This window comes from Haliotis cracherodii, unplaced genomic scaffold (genome assembly GCF_022045235.1).
Source record: "Haliotis cracherodii isolate W230 unplaced genomic scaffold, xgHalCrac1.p SCAF_8, whole genome shotgun sequence".
In the NCBI taxonomy this organism is placed as follows: Eukaryota; Metazoa; Mollusca; class Gastropoda; order Lepetellida; family Haliotidae; genus Haliotis; species Haliotis cracherodii.
This window is the reverse complement of record NW_027266341.1, coordinates 41,584,523-41,610,211: the sequence shown is the minus strand read 5'-3', so window position 1 is coordinate 41,610,211 and position 25,689 is coordinate 41,584,523. Positions and strand designations below refer to the sequence as shown.

Here is a 25,689-nt window from a genome sequence, read left to right as displayed (position 1 = left end):
TGCAGCTCACTCGAAAGGATATCCTATTTGAATGGACTAAGGATTGTGAGAAGGCCTTTGATCAGTTAAAGCAATGTCTCATAACTGCTCCAGTACTTGCTTTCCTCAAGACGAAGTACTTTATGTGCTTGATACGGATGCTAGCAGGTTCGGTACAGGTGCAGTATTGTCTCAGGTGCAGTATTGTCTCAGGTGCAGGAAGGAGATGAAAAAGTTCTTTTGTATACAAATTGTAATCCGGGACAGTCACAATGCAACTATTGCACAACCAAACATGAGCTTCTGGCAGTAGTAACATTCCTTAAGCACTTTAGACACTTTCTATATGGCAGAAAGTTTGTTTTTTGCGCAATGATCATGCCTCTTTGATTTGGCTGCAAAACTTCAAGGATCCAGGAGAGTGTCTTCTTACCCGGAGAGGCCCTGTTCCAGGTCCTTGAAGACAGGTCCGGAACCAAGCAGCCCAAGCTCCATGAGGCTCAGGAGGAGGACCAACAAGCATTGGTGAACTTTTCCAGCAATTAAGTATCGTGTCATGCATATCCGTTCACATTTTTTTCAGATTTAATGTTTGTGTTGTTTATTTTGCTATTTATTTTTGATATCCCCTGCAGGTTTTTCTATATATTTACACTTGTTGATTTATCTACACTTGTTTTGCTTTTGTATTTGTTGTGTGGGCAAAAAGGGTAACTTTTTTACTTTAACGGGGGGGGGATAAAGTGGTCGACTGGGGATTATTGTGGGTAAATTGTTATATTAAGGTTGGTTGGTTGGTTTGTTGTTTTACGCCGCACTCAGCAAAATTCCAGCTATATGACAGCGGTCATAATGAGCATCGATCTGTGCAATTGGGATCGATGACATGCATCAACCAAGTCAGCGAGCCTGAACACCCGATCCCGTTGGTCGCCTTTTACGACAAGCATGGGTTGCTGAAGACCTATTCTACCCCGGGATCTTCACAGGTTTGATATATTTAGGAACGTAGTGGGTGGGTTAGTTTAAGGGGAGTTGAACGGCTGACGTTGTACCTATCTTTGTAGTCCTTATTGTAGTAGCTTATGCATGCCCACACTGGCGTAGTGGGTGGGAAGATGTGACGATGTCTCCTTGCATGCTCGGCTAGGTGGAAGCCATGATTGGGAGAGCCCAGATGTAAGGAGCGTGTTCATTGGCTGTGTCTGTTTTCCTGGTCACATGGTCAGTGTGTTGGCTTTGTAAGCCTACCCTGGGTAGGGAACCATCAGTTGTCACTCACCAGTATCTGGTAAGGAAGAGTCGACTCGCTCGCCCTGAATCAGGACCATATATTATTTCTTATACTGCTTTCGTTGGGATAAATGGGATGTTAGATTAGGAGATATGGGTTGGGGAAAAATAGAGTAGGGATTAAATAGGTTTGTCAGGAGCCTCCTAGAACATAGAAACAAAAGAATACTGCACAGGGAGAACACAACGCAAAGCATCACAGTAAATCATCAGACCTTTAGTCATCCATTTTTTTAGTTCTACTGTCACTGAGCGCCTTTTACAGGCTTTAGTGATTTCATATGTGTCAGTTGGTGCATGAACAAACCTCATTTCTTAATATGTGTCAGTTGGTGCATGAACAAACCTCATTTCTTAATATGTGTCAGTTGGTGCATGAACAAACCTCTTTTCTTAATATATGTGTCAGTTGGTGCACGGATATAACTTATTTCTTAATATATGTGTCAGTTGGTGCATGTACAAACCTCATTTCTTAAAATATGTGTCAGTTGGTGCACGGATATAACTTATTTCTTAATATATGTGTCAGTTGGTGCATGAACAAACCTCATTTCTTAATATATGTGTCAGTTGGTGCACTGATATAACTTATTTCTTAATATAAGTGTCAGTTGGTGCACTGATATAACTTATTTCTTAATATGTGTGTCAGTTGGTGCATGAACAAACCTCATTTCTTAATATATGTATCAGTTGGTGCACGGATATAACTTATTTCTTAATATATGTGTCAGTTGGTGCATGAACAAACCTCATTTCTTAATATAAGTGTCAGTTGGTGCACGGATATAACTTATTTCTTAATATGTGTGTCAGTTGGTGCATGAACAAACCTCATTTCTTAATATATGTGTCAGTTGGTGCACGGACATACCTCATTTCTTAAAATATGTGTCAGTTGGTGCATGAACAAACCTCATTTCTTAAAATATGTGTCAGTTGGTGCACGGACATACCTCATTTCTTAAAATATGTGTCAGTTGGTGCACGGATATAACTTATTTCTTAATATAAGTGTCAGTTGGTGCACGGATATAACTTATTTCTTAATATGTGTCAGTTGGTGCATGAACAAACCCCATTTCTTAATATGTGTCAGTTGGTGCACGGATATAACTTATTTCTTAATATGTGTGTCAGTTGGTGCATGAACAAACCTCATTTCTTAATATATGTGTCAGTTGGTGCACGGATATAACTTATTTCTTAATATGTGTCAGTTGGTGCATGAACAAACCTCATTTCTTAATATGTGTCAGTTGGTGCATGAACAAACCTCATTTCTTAATATGTGTGTCAGTTGGTGCATGAATATAACTTATTTCTTAATATAGTTATCAGTTGGTGCATGAACAAACCTCATTTCTTAATATGTGTCAGTTGGTGCATGAACAAACCTCATTTCTTAAAATACGTGTCAGTTGGTGCATGGATATAACTTATTTCTTAATATGTGTAAGTTGGTGCACGGATATAACATTTATTTTATTATTTGTGTCAGGTCTTACCTTTGTACTGTGTCTTTACCGGCATCAAACTGGAATGCTGGTCTTCATCAGAGGGAGATGTAAGAGCAACAGCACCTGTCAAGTCCTTGGCTTTAGTAGCATTTGACATCTCTCCCAAATCAGAGACAGACTCTTCATTATGATGGTGATGTGCATTCAGCAATCTTTGTGCCTATAATTCATTCATAGAAGAAACAAACTGCTTGCAACAAACTGATTTCCTAAAGATTAAACAATATTAAACATATATTGTCTGACTCGAGTTTTATGATCTTGTTCAACCAAATGCATATATAACTATTTTGTTTCCAATTTCAAAGATGTCTGCAGTAGAAAGGGAAAACATTCAAGTTTCAATGTATCTGCTCAATGGAGATGTTTTTAAGTAATACTACTGCCAAGGTACTTTAGTTTACCTTTAACAATGAATCCTTGAATCATTAAGAGTTAACAGAACTGCATTGTGACTTGAACTTGTATGCAGTGATATTTTCAATGACAAGGAAAGAGTTGTACTGTGAATAAAATCAATTGAGACAGAATGTTATAGATGTCTATATATAGACTATGTCGATATAGAACTATCGAGCAACGAAAACATCAAATGGTTTAGGATCCATGAACCAGAGCTTTTAAGACAGAACATATGTGCAAGGTGTTGTGAATTCAGTCTCTCTTGACACAAGTTTAATGCACAATTAACTACAATACTCAGGAAGGTTTACTTTATAAGATAGCAATCAGATGAAATGGAAAAAGTAACCAACTGTTTGAGTGGCATTCTAAAAGTTGATGATTTTACAAGAAAACATACACATTTATGAATAGCAACTTCTAGTTTATTGCATTTAGGGACTTTTCCATGTAAAATTCTGATCATGCTGGATAATGGTGTAACAATCTTCATTAAAACGTCACTAAAGACCGAGCCTGGAAATTCCAACCTTGACTTTTATGGTCAGTTAATGCCCTTGTGTCAGGAAGATGAACTAAAACTGACAATTGATGTAAGTGGTGTCTCTAGGTCTTGAAAACCTTCATCTCAAGACAATTGATGTGGAGTGTCTTGTCCCTACTCTGACCATATTCCCTGGGCAGTGGCTTCATCCATGTGTGCACCCCAGCCTGTGGCTGATGCATCTGGGTAAAGACGATGGACTGGAGCAGGGTTCACAAGGGGGGAATACCTGTCATAACATTGGAGTTAAGCCAAGTCTGCATAGGACTTAATTGCAGTCTTTCCCTGTAGGTAAGATCATATGGAGGGATAAGAAGCCCTTGGCATGACAACCACCATCGTTAAGATTGCAGTTGGCCAATTTAAATGCTTGCGCAATCACGTTCATGGCCTTGACATATGTCCTTTGGTGGTCCTAGAATGCCTCAGTGAAGTTGGAATCTGGCTCCCATGTCCTGGATTTGGTTGGATGTACCAGGTAAGTTAAAAACTGAATCCGGAGGATGGAGTTTCGTTGAAGTTGGACTGGTCTGCTGAGAGATATTCGTCTATGTATCATGACATAGATGAGAAAACCCAATTGTAGGGATGATGATAAATAGGTAAAAAGCTATGGAGATTCCAAATGGCAGGACTAGAAACTCATATCTGTGATTGTTGGCCGTGAAACGCAGATAACGATGGCAACTTGGATGGATGGGAATATGTTTTTAGATTGATTCTGAATTTTTTGACCAATTCCATCTGAAATCTGAGTGGACACACTAGATAATACCTGTTGAGCAATTTGAAGTCTATGGTCATGCACATGTCCCCTTGGTTTTTTTCACAATGAGCGAACTGATCTTTTGACAAGAAATATAAACTACCAGGCAAAAGAAAGTTTTCACCGACTTCACTTGACCAAACACCAAAAACAAAGGCATATGTGAGATTTATGATGATTAATTTATAAACAGAAATCATTTTCCATGAATTAGAATGAAGATGCATTGTAATGCCATTATTGCATTCTCCGCAATACACAAAGAAAGAGTCAAGGGGTCCAAATTAAAAATTACACATATCAGAGTCCATTGAAAAAGTGCATGAAGAGTCCATTAATGATACAGTAGTCGGGTAACACGTCATCAATAGCGAGTGTGACCACCCTGGGCATTCATGCACGCCAACACACGCCTCCTCATTGATGTCATCAGTTGGCGGATAAAGTCAACAGGAATCCTGTTCCATAAGTTCAATAGAGTCTGTTCAAGTTCCTGTCGGTTCACTGGAGGCGGTACATGTTGTCTCAGCTGATGATCAAGATGGACCCACAGATGTTCAATGGGGTTCATGTCTGGAGAACAAGGTGGCCAGGGCAATACGTTGACGTTAACGTTGTTCAGGTAGTCTTGAACAATTCGGGCGGTGTGAGGCCTTGCGTTGTCTTGTTGCAAAATTAATCCTCTTGGCTGATGTTGAATAAAGGGCACCACAACAGGTCTCAACACTTCATCCCTGTATCACTGAGCATTCAGGTTTCCTTGGATGATAACCAGCTGTGTTGTAATCTGGCCACTAATGCCACTCCATACCATGACGCCTCCACCTCCAAACAAGTTAACTTCTCTAATGCAGTTTTGCGCCAGTCCCTCTCCCCTTTGTCGAAAAACTTGAACTCTGCCATCATTCCTGAACAGACAGAACCGATTTTCATCTGTAAAGAGCACTCTCGCCCAGTCACGTCACGTGCCCATTGCAGTCTGCGTTGACGGTGTAGACGGGTCAAGTCCATTCCAAGGAAGGGTCGTTAGACCTATATACCAGCCGTACGAAGTGTTCTGATGGCATGCCCTAGTGCTGTTGCCGCCGTTGATGTCGCCGTCACACATCTGTTTCGGAGGTGAATCTGCCGGATGTAGCGGTCTTCGGACGGTGTTGTCACTCTTGGTCTTCCCGATCTTGGGCGGTCTTGAGTTTGTCCTGTCTGTTGGTAGCGGATTATCAACTTGCTGATGGTGGTCTGGGAGCAGTTAAAGGTTCAGGCTATCTGACATTGAGTAGCCCCCATATTGGCCATACCGATCGCGCTTTTGTAAGTCTGGGCATATTCTTGTTGGTTTTTTGCTTACTGGATGCCTGCTCTGTCCAACGTCGGTATTTATGCCACAATCACACATGTGCATTTGGACCAATGTCTCAAAATCACGTTTTGCACGTTTTCAACAATGCATGATTTGGAAAGCTGCGTTCGAAAATCTGTGTTGTGGTTGTGGTCATGTTGCATTTGGGTGAATTTTTTCTGCCAGCTTTTTTGCTTTTTATACAACTATTTTTGAAGTGAAAACTTTCTTTTGCCTGGTAGTTTATGTATGTTCCTTCAGATTGAAGCGATGGCCTATAGGCCAGAATATAAGTGCTGGGCGATGATGGTAGTGTAACTTGTATCCTGTCCTTACTACTTTGATTAACGAATGGCATAAATGAGGAGACTTCATCCCACTGCTCCTGGAGTAGGCACTATGCTGAAATTTGGTAGCATTGAATTGATGTCCATAGATAAAACCAGATCGATAGGATTGTGTTGAACAATAGGAACTAGTGAGTAATCAATATCAAACTCTAGAGGTAGGCTTGCCTTTTCCTCAAGGCATTGCTGAAAACTAGAATCTTCTCTGTTGTCAATAGAGAACTGGAGAGTATGTTTATCCTTCCAGTTGGGTGTGCGAAAAGTTTACCATCCAGATGAGATGAACCTTATCTATCACAAGAAACAGTAGCAGAAGGTTGTGTCCTACTCGGTTCATTAGCACCAGTACAATAGGTAAAGACTCATCCAACCAGAATGCCATGGGTAATACTCCACTATCTGTTAGAAGGAGCATGCACATCAGCTAACACACTGTATGTGTATCCAAAAGGATCCGAAGAAACAAAGGAAGATTTATCCAGACCTGGTCCAGGCAGTGTCGTCCAAGGCAACGGCTTGCTGTAAGACTGAAATATCACTCCTCATGGTTGACTGTTTTTGATCCAGTAACTCTGTCATGATTTGCAACATTCCCACCATTGAGGCCCACAATCCTGCAAATCTGGGAGTCAGGGCTAGTGTGCAGTGGGTAGAGCCCGCTCGATGCACTCCCCATGCTTAATGATCTTCTTGCCCAGGTAGGAAATGGTTGTGGACTCTTCTGCAGTCCCCTCAACAAGTGTCACCTTTTCTTTTGATGATTTACTCTTCTACGAGCTAATCATGGTCCAAATCATGATTGAGCCCTGTCTTCGTTGGAAATCCAGAAATTTTTCGCCCTGTCTATGACACTCTGAGAGGTCACTCTGCCAACTGTGAAGACAGTATCTCAATTCATCAGTGAAAGGTACTCGAGACCAATCCACGTCTGTCCAATATATGTGATATTCAGCCTAGTCTAAATGTGCCTGCCTGTGATTACATGTGCCTAACTCTTTGGTTGACAAAGCTGGCACCACATGTGTATCATTGCCCATTATTGCATCATTTCAATGTTTTTATGTTGGATGTTATGTTGATATCATCAAAATTTGATCCTTTGCATTGAAAACTTTGAGTTTTATACTTTCGTAAAAAGAATTGAATAATATTTTTGATAAGCAGATAATTGAGGTAATACATCTGTACTTACCTATGACAAATCTATGAATTTAACACTGAGAAACAACCTAAACAATTACGTGCTAATATTAGATGTAAAACTGTCCTTGTTTATGTTAGTACACAAAAGTGCATTTGGTCCTGGCTGATTGATCAGATTGGCATTTGGACTTGTGATCACTGACCTACTTATTTAGTAATTTGGCCTGTACTGGGTAACATCAAGTTTCCTTAACATTAATAAATCTCAATGTTCATGTCAATATACCAAAATGTGATGCTACATTATTGCTTTAGCTCTGAGACCAGACTGACGATCATGTCATTATTTTGAATGAAAAGAATATTATAAATCCCCGTAGATGCAGTGTAGACACCCTACAGACTTCCTTTGTATCCCACATATTGTCAAAAATAACACACACCTGCCATCTCCTCTCCTTCTGCTGCTTTCTCAGGTCTTCAATTGTTCTTTTTACTTCCTGGAATGACATTTCATGAATATTTACATAATAGTGCTGAATGTCTACAACAATTATTTCACTGCTAGAAAAGAATCTCATTTTCAATTGTAACAAAGTTCTAGACATTTTGGGTGGGGAAAGGGGTGCTGAATCATTTCCCTTTCGACATGGCTGCTCAAAACAAAGATATATAGAATTTGACAATTCACCTGATGAAAATACCCCCAACCAATCTGACTATTTGGCACTTTTTTTGGTTATCGAAGCTTATGAGAAAGAACCCATCAAACAGAATCTGTTTGCAATCTCTAAAGGTATCGCTGGTATCTGCAGAGAGGTTACAAATGTCACCAAACTTCAATCTGTTTTTTTCCTTGTGGAATGTGCAAAGAGACAGCAATCCGTCAATCTGCTCAAATTGAAAGAGTTTGTAAATATCAAGGTTGCTGTCTCTGAACACAAGACACTTAACTCATACAAGAGAATTGTCCGCAACAGAGCTTGCTGCCTGTCCAGCATGACCGAGGTGAAATAGTCAAAGAATTTCTCCAACAGTCTATCACAGCTGTCAAACAATTCACTGTCAAAATAAATTGGTGTGGTTGAACAGTCCAGCTTCACTTTCGCCTGTTCAAAGATTCAAAGCTGGTTATTGTTGCATTGGAGTGGAGGTGCATATCCCCAATCAACTGCGGTGCTACACCTGCCAAGCCTTTGGACATGGATCCAAGTCCTGTCATGCCTCTGCTGCTTGTTACCGCTGTGGTGACAAGCACGAGAGCACTGACTGCAGGAAGGATGTGAAGTGTTCAAACTGTGATGGGAACCATATGGCCTCATCTAAATCCTGCCCTGTGTGCAAACTCGAATCTCAAATCATGGAAGTCTAAATTAAACAAAATCTCTCCTACCATGAACTCCTACTTTGAACACAGTGTTTACAATATGTTCAAGTCCCCATGATCCCCAGCTAGGTGGCCTTGCTGGGGTTATTGGTGGCCTATAGCCCATGTTTTAAACTGTATTAATGATGTTGTTATGCCCAAATGTGTTTGATGAAATTTGTTTCAAATATAACTTTTCATAAATGACTCACTTGTGAATATATCGACTTGGTCTCATCGCTATATGGCTGAAATAATGCCGATGCGACATTAAATTCTAACTCACTCACTCATCAGCTTAATATTACATATCCTCTGGTAGATAATCCCGAACTCAGTTCATAAGGTAGTATCAGTCCCCTCCGATAGAACTTCAAAGCCCGCAGTCACTGTCCAAGTATGTATGTATACAAAAGCTGGTTACGTAAAATGTGGTTTGATCTGATGTCTGTTTATCTGTTTAGACTGGCGTCTTGACAACTTATCCCGGGGTAGATGTGTAATACTCTGGTCAGCTGCTAACTTTGTCTCCTTAAACTATCAGTTGGTTTATCTTTGCTTTTATTTCTTTTTCCAATTCATGTGTGTGTTTTCGTGTCCTCTGTGGGTGAGGCATTTCTCTAATGTAGGCAGCATAATCACTAGTTAAGCACCATGACATCAATCATTATTATTGTTGTCTTATCTAATTCAAATCATCACAGATATTTATGATATTTCTGGATATATTCAGTCATAATGAGGATATAAGTTTGTTAAAGCCCTAAACTTTGCTTGAAGTCCATCTTGTTGCCATGGAAACACAAAACAATTCCTGAATAGCACAAGGTTCAGTGTAGGCCCGATGTGAATACATATTTGCATGAAGATATATTGAAGTTTATGAGTTGTGCTCCGGAAACAAAACGTGACAGACGGACCACATTTCTACATCACATGCAAAATGAAGCATAATAAAACAAACCATTAAACTAAATGTTTATGTACAATTATGCTCAGGTTATGATTCATTACACATGTTACAGGAATAGCAAGAAAACCGCATTATCACTATCCCCCGACATGGGGCACATTAGAATTTTGTTTTTTCATATAGCAGTGAATAACATAGAACTATAAAACAAAAATAATCCTATATCTCCTTAAGAAGAGATAGGCACTGAGTTGGCTTTATGTTATCTGAAAATAATTTAGAGCGCCAATTTTGGAATTCAGTCTTGGCAAGTATTTATCAGATAACCATGCAAACTTTCATTCATGTAACTTCAGTAGATTCTGAGAAAAAGCACAGAACAAGGGTCATAACTCTAAACATAATTTGTAACACCAATTTATGAATTCATGTAAGATCAATTTATGAAATAATTGAAATGATTAGGTGTTTTATAAATTGCCAAAGTGAAAATTACATTGACTGTAACATATAGACATGATATGATGAGTAATATTCCGGTGAAATCACTAGTTTGTGTTACAAGTCAAAATAGTGTTAACGAAAATCTCAGAATACCAAGTAAGTGACTTCTCAAAACTCCAGCACCATGACTGATGCGCCCCTCAAAGATGCCTATATGTCCTTCTTAATTCAAAGACATAACTGTATTTCATTGGTTTTATGTGACAAATATGTGGTGCCTTCACTAGAATTTGGGGGCACAGGTGGCCCAGTTGTCTAAGGTGCCGTGATTTGCTGTGCAGAGTTGTGTCCCTTGGGCACGCCAGAAACCTATGACTGTGGGTTCGAATCCTGGTTATGTTTGTAGGTTTGTCAGCACCATACCCATGCTCATGGGTTTCACCGAAGTGGTAAAAGTCTGAGACTTGCATCTGGCTTTCCTCCCACTTTAAGCTGACAAGCCGTGATATAACAGAATTTTTTATGCAAAAATGATGATGCGATTCAACGATCGTCATGATTCGTATTAGTGAGTGAGTGAGTGAGTTTGATTTTATGCCGCATTTAGAAATATTCCAGCAATATCACGGCAGGGTATACCAGAAATGGGCTTCACACATTGTACCCATGTCGGGAATCGAACCACTAGGCTACCCGACCACCCTGATTCGTATTAAAAGAAACATCAATATTAATTAATAATGGATAAAATGTACTATAGCCCACGAGGATATTGGAAAGGTATAGGAGCAATACAAAAATTAGCCACTGCGGCTAAGGTATCTAAAGATGTGGCCAAGGATTGGCTTAAGAAACAAGCGATGTGGCAAATATACTTAACAGCACCGCTTTATATCCCGAGGAAGAAGTTTGATGATATTTTTACAATAAATGAAGTTCATCAGGCTGACCCCTTGTTTCTTCCCCATAAGGTAAGACGCAAAATAGATAAATACGCTTTAACCGTAGTGGATGTGGCTAGTCGATACAAAGAGCCTGAACCATTAATCTCGAAAGATTCAACAGAAGTAGCTAATGCACTGAGTTGCATATATAAATGCGGACCACTAAAATGGCCCAAGTTATACTGAACCAAATTAAAAACTTCACAATCCTAAAATTTTAACATTTTGGCCAGTTATCATTGTGGGCCCTTTTTGTGTATTTAAACAGTAATGGCCACGTATTGTATTCAGATAACACCCATTTTTGTGCAGGTGAATCGATCAAAATCATGTCCACAGCACTATAGTGGCAAAAGTGTTTTTTCACGTGCAACTGGTTATGTGGCCATAATACCGCACGTGTTTTCAGCCATACTTGTTACCAGTCATTAACAAAAAAAGAAAAACACAAGAAAACAAAAGTCTTTACGGCTATTTGTCATGCCACGCCTTTCAAATGTGCAACGTGAACGTGCCATCGGCATGTTGCAGATGGGAACGTCTGTAGCTGAAGTCGCAAGGACGATGGGTTGTAGTCGACAGACTGTATATGATTTACAGACGTGTCTACAGCAAACTGGTACCACCACTGATTGCCCTCGGCCAGGTCAACCACATGTGACGTCACATGCAGAGGATCGTCAGATTGTCTTACGTCACCTCCGTAACCAATTTTTGACGGCTACATCAACCAGAAATGAACTGTTTAGGGGTAGACTGAGTGCGCAAACTGTTCGAAACCATCTGAGAACTGCTCACCTTCAAGCACGATGGCCATACCGCGGGCCGATTCTGACTCAATTACACAGATGTCAACGGCAATTGTGGGCACAGAGACACTTACGATGGACTCAGAGGAATTGGAATCAAGTCGTCTTCAGTGATGAATCCTGATTTTATCTTTGATTTGCTGATGGTAGGGTGAGGGTGTGGAGGCGCCGTCATGAACGTTACGCCCAGTGTTGTGTACAGGAAGTTGACAGATTTCGAGGCGGAAGTGTCATGGTGTGGGGTGCTTTCTGTGGCAATGCACATTCCAGGCTTCTCGTCATCCGTGGCAACCTCAATGCTGCTGCTTACCGCGACCAGGTACTGGCACCAGAACTTCTGCCTTTTATGGCAGCACATGGACCCGGTTTGATCTTCCAACATGACAATGCCAGACCCCACACAGACATTTTGACAAGGAATTTCCTTCAGAATGCGGGAGTCAACGTCATGGACTGGCCGTCAAGGTCTCCCGACCTCAATCCCATCGGACACGTCTGGGATGCTCTTGGCAGAAGTCTGCGCACTCTCCAGAACCAACCACAGAATTTGCAAGATCTTGGCACCATTTTGCAGCAGCAATGGCGTCGTCTTCCCAATCATGTGTTCACAAGCATCACAAGGTCCATGCGGAGGAGTTGTGCGGCAGTTGTCAACGCACATGGTGGCCATACACGCTACTGAACTTGTGTGCCATCAGATTCTCGTGCTTGGGACTTATGATTTAAACTGTCGATGTTATTACCGAATACCGTAGGTGCTTGGAACAAATTATGGTTACCATCGTTAATTAAAATCCTTCTTTGGACATTAATTATTAAAAATTAACTTCTCTGATACATTTGTCCGTTGTATATCATATATGGGATTACTTTTCAAAATGTGAAGTTTTTAATTTGACTCAGTATTTTTCAAGTAGATCCTGGTCGCGAGTTTATGGGATCAGTAACTAAACTATTGACAAAGCATGATGTCGAAATCAGGCTTGGGGGAAAAGAGGCCCACCGTAGTCAAGCTATTGTTGAAAGATTTAACCGGACATTAGCGGAACGTTTGTTTGGATATCAGTATGGGATCGAAATGAAATCGGATCGATTAAGATCAACCGAATGGGTAACACGATTATCAGCTGTTGTATCAGCCCTAAATAATAAAGTAACAAGATTAATTGGGAAGAAACCATCCAATGTGATTCAAATGAAATCTGTGGAATTTTATATTACTTTTCTGCATATGTAGTGCGGCTAAGCCGTTATCAAATATCTTACTTCTGTTAAAAGCCGGACTGGCTATAAGTTTCCTGAGTCTTTCTTCCTCATTAGATCTGACTAATTTAACATCAACACGCTTCCTTAGATTCTCCATAGTTTTACCAAATACTGAGTTATTCATGAGCTTATGAAGGTTCTTTTCGAAATCCCCAAATCTTAAATCTGTGTTCAGTCTTATAGGGTTCCATCCAAGGTCTTTGATCAAACTTAAGATCTGAAGCTTTCTGTAGTGAACTATATATTTTGTCTTATTCATCAAATTTGGTACGAGTTGTTCTACGTAAGCTAACCTAGAATTGCCCATCAAGGAGTGTTGATATTCCGACATCCAGTCTTTTTTAACCATTAATCTTTCGGGAGCTAGCGGATAACTGTTATGATCTTTATGTATATCTGTTGGATATTCCATGTCAACTTCTAGTATGTACCCTTTATCGAAATCTGCGGGGATATCATTCATATCGACCCACTCAAAGCCACCTGTGGGTAAAGGTTGACTCATAGCCCATCTGTACAAATTTTTGGCATCGAGATATAATATGTGTGTATTGGGTTTACTCGGATCATATCCTTCCACTTATTTATTATTAGACTTTTTCGCCATCATCTATATACCACCTCTTAATCCTTTCTGAACAAACAAGTGCATATCGTAATCGGTGAGTAGTTTTAGTTCCACACCGGTCTTCTTCAACAATGTATCCCACGATAGTCCGGGACTGGAATAGTACCATGCCGAGTCGAAGCCGTATTGTTTTAAACATGTCTCTCTAAATATATCGGCGAGTAACAGTACATCGGTTTTTAAGTACAGATCGTGATAATCACCTAAATTCACACAACCTAATTTATCCCACACCGTCAGAGCGTGTTCATAATCGGTATCGATTATTTTAGATTCTGTTAAGTTACTATATAATGATTCAAGGGGTGGTAATTTAGTTTCTTCAAATCTAGACCAATCATCCATATATTCGTAAGGATACACACCTTTCCTTAGCAACAAATGCTGTGTTATCTGATCAGTATATTGATTTGTTATTGCAAAGTCATCGGGATTGTTCGCATTAGCTAAATTGTCCAGGGAAGATAACAGAAACTGTACGGAGTCTATGAATCTAAGCCCATTACTTTGCTTTATGCTAGCTTTCCCAGCCTTCTCCGTATAATGTATAGTGTTTTAGTCAACGAGAATGATATATATTTTTCCATATTATTAGGAATGCATGTTAAGCCGCCATCAGTCTTTGAGAAAGCTTGCATGATGAGATGAGAATCATATCCTCTAAGGTTATGAAACACAACAGGGATGGGTATTGTTTGAGAATTCCGTTTTAGTTTCAAGTTACACTTGTTATGCGCGGCTCCCCGATAATTACCCGTGACGTGACAATGATCTCTTACGGAATCCCCATTCAGGGGCTTATTACAAACTTGACAACTCGTTGACTTCTTATAGGCCCTCCGATCACCCTTCGTCATACACATGGGTTTCTTACGCGATACATTTTCCCTGATTATTCTCTCTTCGTTTTGTTAATATTCTAGAAACTTTTCCGCTGCATCGGGACCTCTGTAAATCACGGGCGGGTTTGTTTTTCCATCATACCTTACAACTATATATCCAAACCCACAAGGAATATGTTCTTGAGTTTTGTATGTAAAACTACATTCAGTATTGTGTTCGGTATTTTCTATCGGTTTGATAAGTGTTTGAAGTCAGCGTAAATTATGTCTGGTAATGGCATTTGATTACAATAATGTTCAAATTTTAATATAATTCTACCCTCTATAGGCATATCGATCCTGATAGCAGTCTGTCCAACACCTCTGCAGTCTTCTTTAAGCGCTTCTAAAAGATCCAGTCTGCTGTACCCTTGCAGGCATCTTTCGCAAAAATATTTCTTTTCTTTGTTTTGTTTGATCACAAAATAGCCAGCTAAAACTCTTTATCCATGTATAATGATATTTACCATCTTTTTCGATCACAAATGAATTGATTCCGGCAATATGTTCTGGAGCGAAGCTTATCCTGTGTACAACAATTCCTTTAGGAGAATGTCCAAAACATTGATAGCTAAATTATTTTGCTTTTCCACCTTATCAATTTGTGAGATTGGTGTCGGTTTGTCTATACCATCAAGGTTGAGTCTGTCGTTTTGGAGATAGCTAGAAGGCCTATCCGGATGTTTGTCTGCGGGGAACATGGCAGATCTTATCATCATTCTGAAACAGTCATCGCCTTTATTTTTTACATCAATTATTGCTTTTTTCCTTTACTAATGGGGCACGCCAGAAACCTATGATTGTGGGTTCGAATCCCGGTTCGCCCCGATTATGTTTCTAGGTTTGTCAGCACCATACCCGTGCTCGTGGGTTTCACCGAAGTGGTAAACGTCTGAGACCTGCATCACTTCGGGCTTTCCTCCCACATTAAGCTGACACGCCGTGATATAACTGGAATACTGTTAAAAGCGGCGTTAAACCCAACTCACTCACTCACTCCTTTAATAATACGAGGGTAAATCTATATAAGATCCACCTTTGAAAGGCATATAACTTGCTATATCTAAATATAAACAATCGATTCTATCCACACCCCAACCCAAACCAGTGAGCTCTATTATTCCAGCGTTCTAAAGTTTCTTGTATCCGCCGAATTGATGCATCTAACGATGCGCTTATAGAATCAGATTCGGTTATAACTTCTTGGTTGCCTCGGAAATAAGGTTCGGTATATTTGGCGTCATTTTTATTCAATGACATTTTAACCATTAGCTGGAATTTTATACTATTTAAATCATCTAACTCCTCATTAATTTTGCCCAATACGATGGGCTTAACATCATTAACATCCATGTTGGAATTGATATCCATCTTCCAACCTCTTAGATATTTACCAACGCTGGCTGTGGGTACAAATCTTAATTCATTTTAATCAACATCAACTGATCGATTTGTATCAACATCAAATGATTGATTATTATCAACATTCAGTAAATCAATCAATTCAGCTTTTCTCATTCGAGAATAACCTCTCAGCCCACTCTTTTTCGCTTGAGCTTTCAGTTCTCTAACAGTCTGGGGTTTGTTGTATTACAAACCAAGTAAAACAATCAATTCAGCTTTTCTCATTCGAGAATAATTCTGACACTGGAGTAGTCTTTGCTTTATAACATTACATGAGGGCTTAACTCTAATTGAACTGCATCTAATTTTTTAACTTGTGGTGTTTTCTCTTCTCCGGTCTTAAAAAGTTTTAATCGTGCTAAGTTCAGTATTTGAATTGTGGGCCTTTGCCTTCCTTGCTAGCGCACCCTTCCTACCAGCTGCAACTTTTCGAGGATTCTTCGTCACTCTGACTTGTGGTGCAATCGCTTGTGTTTGTGGTGCAATTGGTGTTTCCTCGTTCACTTGCGGTATTTCCATCTCCATTATTAGTAAGTGGGCACGTATGTTTAAATTGACAATACCTAGTCATTATTAAAGTGGTGGTAAATGGCGCTAAGAACATTCCGTATCTATGATAAAACTCACAGCTTACTGCGCTTATAGCGTGTTCGATAGATGGGTCTTTCTCGAGAGATTCGCATAAATACATGCGATTTTCTGCCGGGATAGGAAGAAACGTACTAGCTACAACTGTGTATAGTTGTAACATAGCCGAACCTATTGTTTTAGTCATGGTAGCTCTCAGTCTAGACTCGTAATGCGAGTATAGTTTTTTAATTTCTTCTTCGGTCATGTTATCAATTTTTTCAGTGGTATAATTTTCCCGCAAATATTGGGAACATTTGCCACCTGCTACCAAATCTGCGAGTCTTTCTCTGTGTTTATCTAAAGATTTATCTACCATAGGTTCTGGCTCATCTTGGAGCAGTTGTTCGATAAGTTCGTCACATTCCATCATGTAATAAATATTTAAGTCTCACATAATAAAATATAACATATCCAATACAGCCCGAAATAATAAACTGTTGCGAAAGAATGAGTATTTCAAACCACATTATTACATAATAACCGCTAATTATCATATTTTTGCTTTATTTTTGCTAAAGTTTGCTATATATGCTAAAATTTGCTATAATATAGCTATATTTTTGCTAAATTTTGATATATTTGCAAAAATTTGCCATAATTTTGCTATATTTTTGCTAAATTTTGCTATATTTTGGCTACTTTTGCTATATTTTGCTAAGCAGTTGCTAAACTGTTGCTATGATTTGCTAAACAGTTGCTAAAGTTTGCTAAGCAGATGCTAAAGTTTGCTAAGCAGTTGCTAAAGTTTGCTAAGCAGCTGCTAAAATTTGCTAAACAGTTGCTAAAATTTGCTAAGACTCTGCTAAAATTTGCTAAACAGTTGCTAAAATTTGCTAAGCAAATGCATAAGCAGCTGGTTGATTGGTTTTTAATACGAGTTTACAGTGCTTCATTTCCGCTAAAAGTTTTCTGACTTTATTGAATTTGCTATAATAAAGCTATAATTTTGCTATATTTTTTGCTATTTTTGCTATATTTTTTGCTAAATTTTGCTATATTTGCCATAATTTTGCTATATTTTTGCTAAATTTTGATATATTTTTGCTTTATTTTGCTAAGCAGTTGCTAAGCTGTTGCTAAAATTTGCTAAACAGTTGCTAAAGTTTGCTAAACAGATGATTAAGTTTGCTAAGCAGTTGCTAAAGTTTGCTAAACAGCTGCTAAAATTTGCTAAACAGTCGCCAAAATTTGCTAAGCAAATGCATAAGCAGCTGGTTGATTGGTTTACAGTGCTTCATTTCCGCTAACAGTTTTCTGACTTTATCTCGTTCAAGCTTGGTAGAAATAACATCATTTTCGCGTAGACATTCCTCAAATGAATCTCGGTCTTTGCAATGAAACAGGGCTACCCATTTGGTCTGCTCTCTGAGATCTTTCAGGACAGAGTTGTATTTTTGAGTAAGTACCCAAAAGCTATGCTCCATATGTCGTCCGGAGAATGCTAAATATGAAAGCATATCTTTCTTTTTGGTGAGTTTTTCACTCGCACTGCAATCGTCTATTATGAAAAGGGTTGATTCTCCTTTGTATTTTTCGTGACATACTCGTAAACAGTCTTGTAAACGATCGCCTGGATCAACTTTGTACACCCCGGGATCATTCATTACCCAATCTCTCGATAGGTATGTTTTATTAACGCTTATAGTCGGGCACAGAATGATAATATGATCGAAAACGTCCCGATAATGACTTTTTAAAATATCTAGAATAAAAGCTGTTTTTCCACAACCCGTTTTCCCGCGGATGATAGCACAGTGCGGTTCTTTAGGTAAAAGATTATTAATAGATTGCTTGCACGAATCTTCCATTCTGTATATTAAGTTGCGCATCAATTATCACGTACAAATATATGTTTAATTTACCAGCCGATTCCTGGAGCTTTGTTATCTGTATAGTGACACCCTCGCTAGCATTTTTTATTCTCCGCCCGCTGCCGTGTAGTTGGTCATCGTCTGTGGTTCGCATGTCGAGCCATAGCGCATACTTCGTGGTGAGGTATTCACCCAACGATACATCCCTGAGAGACAGATCTTTCACGACCGCGTTAACTTCTGGGCTTCGTTTTATAGAAGGGAGTTTTTTAATCTCATCCCATTATTGATACGCTAGTATTCCTTGACTATATAGTTGATTAGGCACACCCTCGATATTCAATTCTACTTTTGTAATCTTGGGATTGTAGAACTTCTCAGTACTTCTTTTAAATGCATCGGAGGGTCCTCGAACAACATTTAAATACCCTTCAACGATCTAGCGGGGACGTTTGGATTGATATTCCACGTCGTACCTCTTTTGTTCCTGGTGATCTTTCAGTGTCGAAGCAGGCTATCATTCAAAATGGCTAAACTTCTGGTATACTGGTTACGAATTTGTCTGGCTAATTCAGGATCTGTTATAATATCATACTCCAGTGAGATATTTTCAATAGAATAGCTTGTAGCATCTTCAGTAGCTTTGATTACTCTGCTGTAGTCATTAAAAGGGATTTCGTCTTCTAACCTATCGCCTAGGGATGCTTAATAAAAGGACATGTGACTATCTAGTAATTTCAAAGTCGAGCGGAATATAGAATCGGTTACCTAATGCATCAGCAACAGCCTTATCTTCAACGATGGTATTATCACCACTATCAGCACCCACACGCTGTCCATTGTTCTGATTACAAATACCTGGGTACTATAAGTTTTCCCGTTCTTTAGCCGTTCTCCAGAGATCCATGTAACAGAAATATACATTGCTGTCAACAATACTCAAAACCTCATTACCGCTAATTTTAATCGTGATTTTCTTAACAATCACACAACCTATGTTCTGAACGAGCTCCCTGGGAGTGTCAGTAGAAGTCAAACTAATTGTAAATGATAGTCGGGCAGTTCCTGGAACTAACACATCATGAGCGCCGAGATTAGGAAAGCGAACCAGAAGTGTTTGATTTCTGATCAATGGTACTCGGGTTATTAGTTATAGTTACAGACTGACGAATTGCTTTGACCCCTAATGGATCCCGAAGTCTACGATGTGGGTTTAACTTGCGCCCGTATTGCAAAGACATTGTTTATATTAACATTATGTAACCTTATGTTGAATATAAAAATGGATTATTTTAATCTAGATAACATAACTGATACTAGTACAAACGAAGAGGGTACTTATGAAACCAGCTTTGGTGGCATGAATCTTAACGATGAACTTTTGAAATCAACTGTTAATGATTACTACAATGACTTAAAAGAAGAAAAAAAATATGTTACCCCAATTGGACGTGACTATTCAAAGTTTACAATAGATAGTACAGGAATATTGCGACTGCGTGGATCTCCGGATATTGATCTTATGCATTCTCGTACTCGTAAGCCCCTAGCCTTGTCTACGATAGCTGGACGTTGTGGTGGTATCAACATTATTCGTAATGAATTAGGTCTTGTAGACTACTCACAAGCAAAACTTCCTCCGAAGACTACTAAGGTTCTTCAGACTGTGCGAACTGAACTCGGTTCCATAGATAAGGATAATTTGGAAGAATGCGCGAAGTGGGCCTCGAGTAATAGAAAGGCACTTCGTTCACAAAACCGAGAAACTATCGATCAAGTCCTAAACGATGATACTACACTGGCCGATAAAATTAAAACATTGTTCAGAGAACAGGGGATAACCATTGCCAGTCTTTTAACCGCATTGGGATTAGTCATATCGGTGAAGGTGGACCACCCACACCACCCACACCGCCTAGTGATAAAAATGGTGTAAACGAGTGGATAAAAAAGTATTTGAAAGCATTAGGAGAAGCACTGGGAAAGCCGCATCTGCACTTCCCGGTATAATAGGGAGTATTGTTTCCTGGCTCTTTTAGCAAAGACCGCCACTTGGCTTCGTCAAAACTTGTTGGCACTGATCGTAGCAATTGCCGGGCTGTTGTACTTATCCGTTAAAGTCTATTTATCCAAATAATGAGTAAACCCGCCGCGACTCCACCTACTATAAGCGCTGTTTTTTCATTGATATGTTGTTGATTTTTAGCTGCAATATGTGGCTGTTGTGGTTGTGCGTCAGTGGATGGATGTCTCGGTGACTGGGGCTTGACTATTCCCCTTATGCCTGTGTTTGTTTGTGTTATTAATTCTGTGTTAATATCTGAATTTATACCTGGATTTTGTTGATCGGTAGCAACCACAACTTTACTGTTATAGCCGATCACTTGGCCGATCTTAAGTTCGATATTACTCAGAGACATGTAAAGTCCTGCCGCATAAACGTAGTCTAAATTAATAGCATCCTCTAAGTTTGCGAGAAACTGTTTTTGTGCATCGAGCGCCATCCCAGAACCGGTTATTCCCGTTGGTGTTTGGGATTGTAGACCAAGAATTGCTCATACATAAGTTCTTATTGATTCATTAACTCTTACAACTCCTGGGGTTAGTAAAATTATTTTCTGTTTTATCATTAAGAAATTTATTCCAAGCATTTCCAGGTGGTTGCTCAACCTTTTGGATGGTGAAAGCAACACCACCCTTAAAGTTCATACGATCGTCTCTCCACTCATTACTCGAGAGAGCAAAGCTCAGATGAAGCCGACCTCTTTTCAGTAAATCATCGCTGACTTCGCACCAGAGGCACTTACTAAAATCGACTGATTCGTAATGTAAGTTGATTTCATATTTAAGTTATGATATAGTATCTTTGTATATTTAATATGTATGTTACACTCCCAGGAATAACAAATGGCCAGTCTATTCAACTGCTTCATACTATCGATAACTCAGCTGGGCAACTTGAAGTTGCTCTCTGCGATGTAATGTATTACCCGAGGTGGACCAATATAAGTTTTGCGAGAAGAAATAATGAGTTATTACTAATTGAAACCAATAGTAGAATCAAACCCATCATTATACCTGATGGGTATTACAGCGTATATTCATTTCAATGATGAAATTTTTAAGCCTTTGGGAGTTAGTCTCACACAAAATGAGTCGAATGGGATGCTGATTTTAAACACTGGAGAAAAGGATGTAATTCTTATCCCGAACATAGCAGCTAAACTTGGATTTAGAAGAGGAAAAGTATCACCCAACAAAAAATTGCATGGAAATAAATTACCAGATTTAGTTCCCTATAAAGAGTTGTGCATCCATCTTGATCATATCAGTCCAACGGATAATATTCAACTCGAAAGTCCTTCAACTCTGCTAAGAGCTATTCCAGTCAAAGATGAAAAATATAATAGCGGTGGAACAGAATCTTTCTCATCATTACAATATAAAAAGTGAAAGCGGGGTATTATTTCAGACCTCAAAATTTCTGTATTAGATGTAAAACATCAACCTGTACATATAGGATACTTGAGTGTAACACTCCATATTATAAGTGATGGTTGATGTATCAGGCCCTGGAACGCATAACCTTAGACAATGTAATACAATTACACTTTCTGATCTTGGAGACACAGAAGGATTCGATAAACCCGCTACCGATGGTACAAGATAATGTATACAAGCGGAAAGAAGTTGTATACGCAGCTAATCTATGAGATTTAAGTGATGTCGACATTAGTAGACTCAATAAAAACACTTCATACAATCTTACTCGCAATGATGATAATGAATGGACTATGGTCGAAGCAAAAATCGAGTGGCTGCTGAATACAGTCATTGCCCCACCATATGTGATGACGGGTAAGGGACATCATTTAACTAAGATAATGAATAGTGGGATCGTACTCGGGGCTTATATCCCCTCAAAACAAAAGTGTGTTAGTCGCTCCCCTGCAGGAAAACCCAGGTCATATGTTATTGAGTCGTCCATCATTAAAAAATGTCAGTTTAAATTTGGTTACTGAATTCAATGATATTAAAAATAACTTGAATGATGTACCTGATCTTTCTACACTTATTATTGAAGTCTTGTTTGGAGATGCACCAGAAGATGCCCTCGAAATATTACAAGGTCTATCAATTAAATGGCTTAAGATACACGAGCGTCGACGTTGCAGTATTATTTATATGGGAGCATCACCCGTTGCATCCCTTGAGGGGTCCAAGTTAATAAAGGTAAAAGCATTTCTCTTACTAAAATATTTATGCCGTATAATATCCATTTGATAAGGTTGATGTATACTCTCAAAACATTTAAGCAAGACCAATTAAAGACCATTATATGATATAATAATATACATTATGGGTTTATATCCGGTGCTCGATGAAGCATCTGAAAAGATGGATACTGTTGATGGATTTCGATTACAACAAATAAGTGACATAAAACATCGTCTAGAGAAGGAGGGGGAGATGAGACTTGATTGTATAAAAAGTATCGAAGAGCTGTGAATGCTCTCGACGGAGTTGACACTGCACTTGTAGCAGCTGGCATGGGACTCGGGGTAGCCGGTGTTGGTTTATTATCAACTATAATCGCCACGCCTATCGTACTTGGTATGGAAGTAGCAGCCGGAGTCTCAGGACTGGCAGAATATCAATCAAATTTAGTTCTCGTAAGTTGCAAAAGAAAGCATTAAAACATGATAATATTCGGATACTCGCCGAAGCAAAGTTGAACAGCATTGAGGATAATGTTTCAACAGCAATGGCTGATTGTAAGATATCCAAGGATGAGTTTCGTTTAGTGTTGTTAGAACTAACCAAATATAACGCAATGAAGCAGGAGATTCGATCCAATTCTCGTAAGACCAGTGGTATTAGCAAAGACGAGAAAAAAAAGTTCATAGAACAGGGGAGACAACAAGCGCGTCAATTATTCCGTGCCAAAACCAAAGAACTGGTTGGAGATTAAAAATAGATTGTTTCCTATCGTTGGATCACACCTCATAAAAATACAATAATTTAAACGAATGCTTACATAAGTATATAATAATGGAGAATTATAAGCCAATCAAATGGCGAGAATTACCACAGGGTATATATTTTATCAGTGATGTCAAACCAACCAAATACGGTCATCAGTTGTTTCTTTCCAATTTCGAAAAAGAGTATATAGTCTGGTCTCCTAGTAAAATGAACGAAGAACTTTGTAAAAAATGTTGAATATCACTTTGTTCAAAATAATGGTATGCGTATGAGTAAAAATAATGGAGAATATTTTCATTACAATTTAGTTTAGTCTCATGACGATCTTTGAATTGCATCATCATTCCCTCTGTAGTAGCATAGGTATAGGTATATAAATCTGGCTCCAGTGGAAGTGGTCCAGAATCCCCATTACCTATACTACTTGTCATGATGTCATATGTGGTTTATGATGTCACTTCTGATCATATAATCACACTTTACATCTTCAAAAATAATGGATTGAAACATAAAAGCTCAACCTGGACATACGTTTGTTGAAAACGGGTGTTGTATTACTTTTGAGTCTCAGTATATTTAGCCTATTTCAGTATCTACCATATAAAGGTGCCAAATAAACATTATTCACTTTGTTTCTAGTCATTCATTTAATTATGTGCTGCTATGATCATAATGAGGAACACTGAACAGTCTCAAAATAATTTTCCCCAAAGGTTGATTTCGGTTGGCTTTTTTATAGTGTTTAATGAGAACTTTCTAGGTCATTTCACACTAAAATCTGCTTGTGATACTAAATGTCTAGGTTATCAACAGTTTGTACTGGACTGTGAAACATTAAAACATAAATTCCTGTGATTGTAGGTCATTTTAAAGCAAAGTTAATAGTACTTCCTGTTTGGATTATGTCAATTACAGTTTTGGAATGATGACAACCTTCCAGCAACTTTTGATTGGGGCAAAACTGCAGAATGTTTTATTTACTAATCTATAATTATAAGTAAAGTGAGTGAGTTAAAATTTAACGTCGCATCAGCATTATTTCAGCTATGTACCGAAGACTAATATTGTCATTATACAGAAATGTCCACAATGACAAACCAAATATTCATTTTGTAAATGTAGGAACAATAATTCACACAATCTTGGAATTGAAAATGCCCTTGAGATGATAATACTTGTGTTTAATGTTGCAAAATATCTACTTTCATCCTTTGTATGTATATGAATGGTTTAAAGAAATACAATTAATGAGAACCAAAAATTGATATTTTTTTTGAAAATGAGCTCAACTGGTCTTCAAGCAGTTGAACCATCATATTGCTTGAGTGTGGTGTTAAACAACAAAGAAAACAAACAATCAAGTACTTAAACTAGTAATATAAATGGAAATAAAAACCTCCTGTTCTTCTCTGTGTTTCTGGTCCTGATTTTGCAATTGTTTCTGCAGTTTCTTCAGCCTTTCCTCATGTTCCTTCAGCCTTGCAGTCAAACTGTCATGGGAACCTAACACTAGGTCATCAAAAGTGGAATCAGGTCTGCATGATGAGTCATCATTGTTATCTGAATGTTGTTTCTCCATCTTGCTTTCATGTGTAATGATGTCAGTATCAGGTTCTGATGCTGTATGACTCTTACTACTAATACTATTTGTTTCAAATGGTGAGCTTGAGCTGCACTGAGACAAGTTTGATTGGCAGCTATCGCAAGATTCAGCTACTTCGCCCTCTGAATTGGAACTTGACCCTGATGGTTGAGCATGACCATTTTCAGAGTGATGCCTCTCAAATTTATGCCTCGACATATTGCGATGCTTCTTTCTCCCTGTGTCGCTCTTATCGTTAATGTGATCCTTCAGTTTATTTTCCATAGGTCGTCTGTGTTTCTGTTTATTTTCAACAGCTGCTTCATTGTTTCCTCCGTCTTCATATTGAACTGAAATCACGCATTACAAAATAATTATTTTGAAAATATAGTGAAATATATAATTTGTGAAAATGTATTAGATGTGGAGTTTAAAGTAGAGAATATAGTGCAACTACACTGTAGCTAATCTACATACAGTTTATGATGTTAAAAATGACAATACCATATCAAATGAAATTCAAATATTTCTTGTTTAATAATATTCAGCAATAACAAATATGAAAGAAGAACGTATAATTTTGTGTAAATATAATTGATACACACCTCTCTATTTATGTTGCCCGCATGGGAACAATATAATGTGTGAAGCCTATTTTGTGTGTCCCCCGAATAATATTCCTGGAATAT

At 38.6% G+C, this 25,689-nt stretch overlaps 1 protein-coding gene across 1 annotated transcript in view; it reads right to left on the bottom strand.

Annotated features, from left to right (window-relative positions):
* The window catches only part of LOC139449468 (von Willebrand factor A domain-containing protein 3B-like), a 521,695-nt gene that overhangs the window by 47,129 nt on the left and 448,877 nt on the right, over positions 1-25,689 (bottom strand). Inside the window, exons 27-29 of the mRNA XM_071230886.1 lie at positions 24,815-25,350; positions 7,780-7,836; positions 2,784-2,955 (exon numbers count right to left, since the gene is read on the bottom strand). Coding sequence (XP_071086987.1) covers positions 2,784-2,955; positions 7,780-7,836; positions 24,815-25,350 — 765 coding nt within the window. The remainder of the gene's footprint in view (positions 1-2,783; positions 2,956-7,779; positions 7,837-24,814; positions 25,351-25,689) is intronic.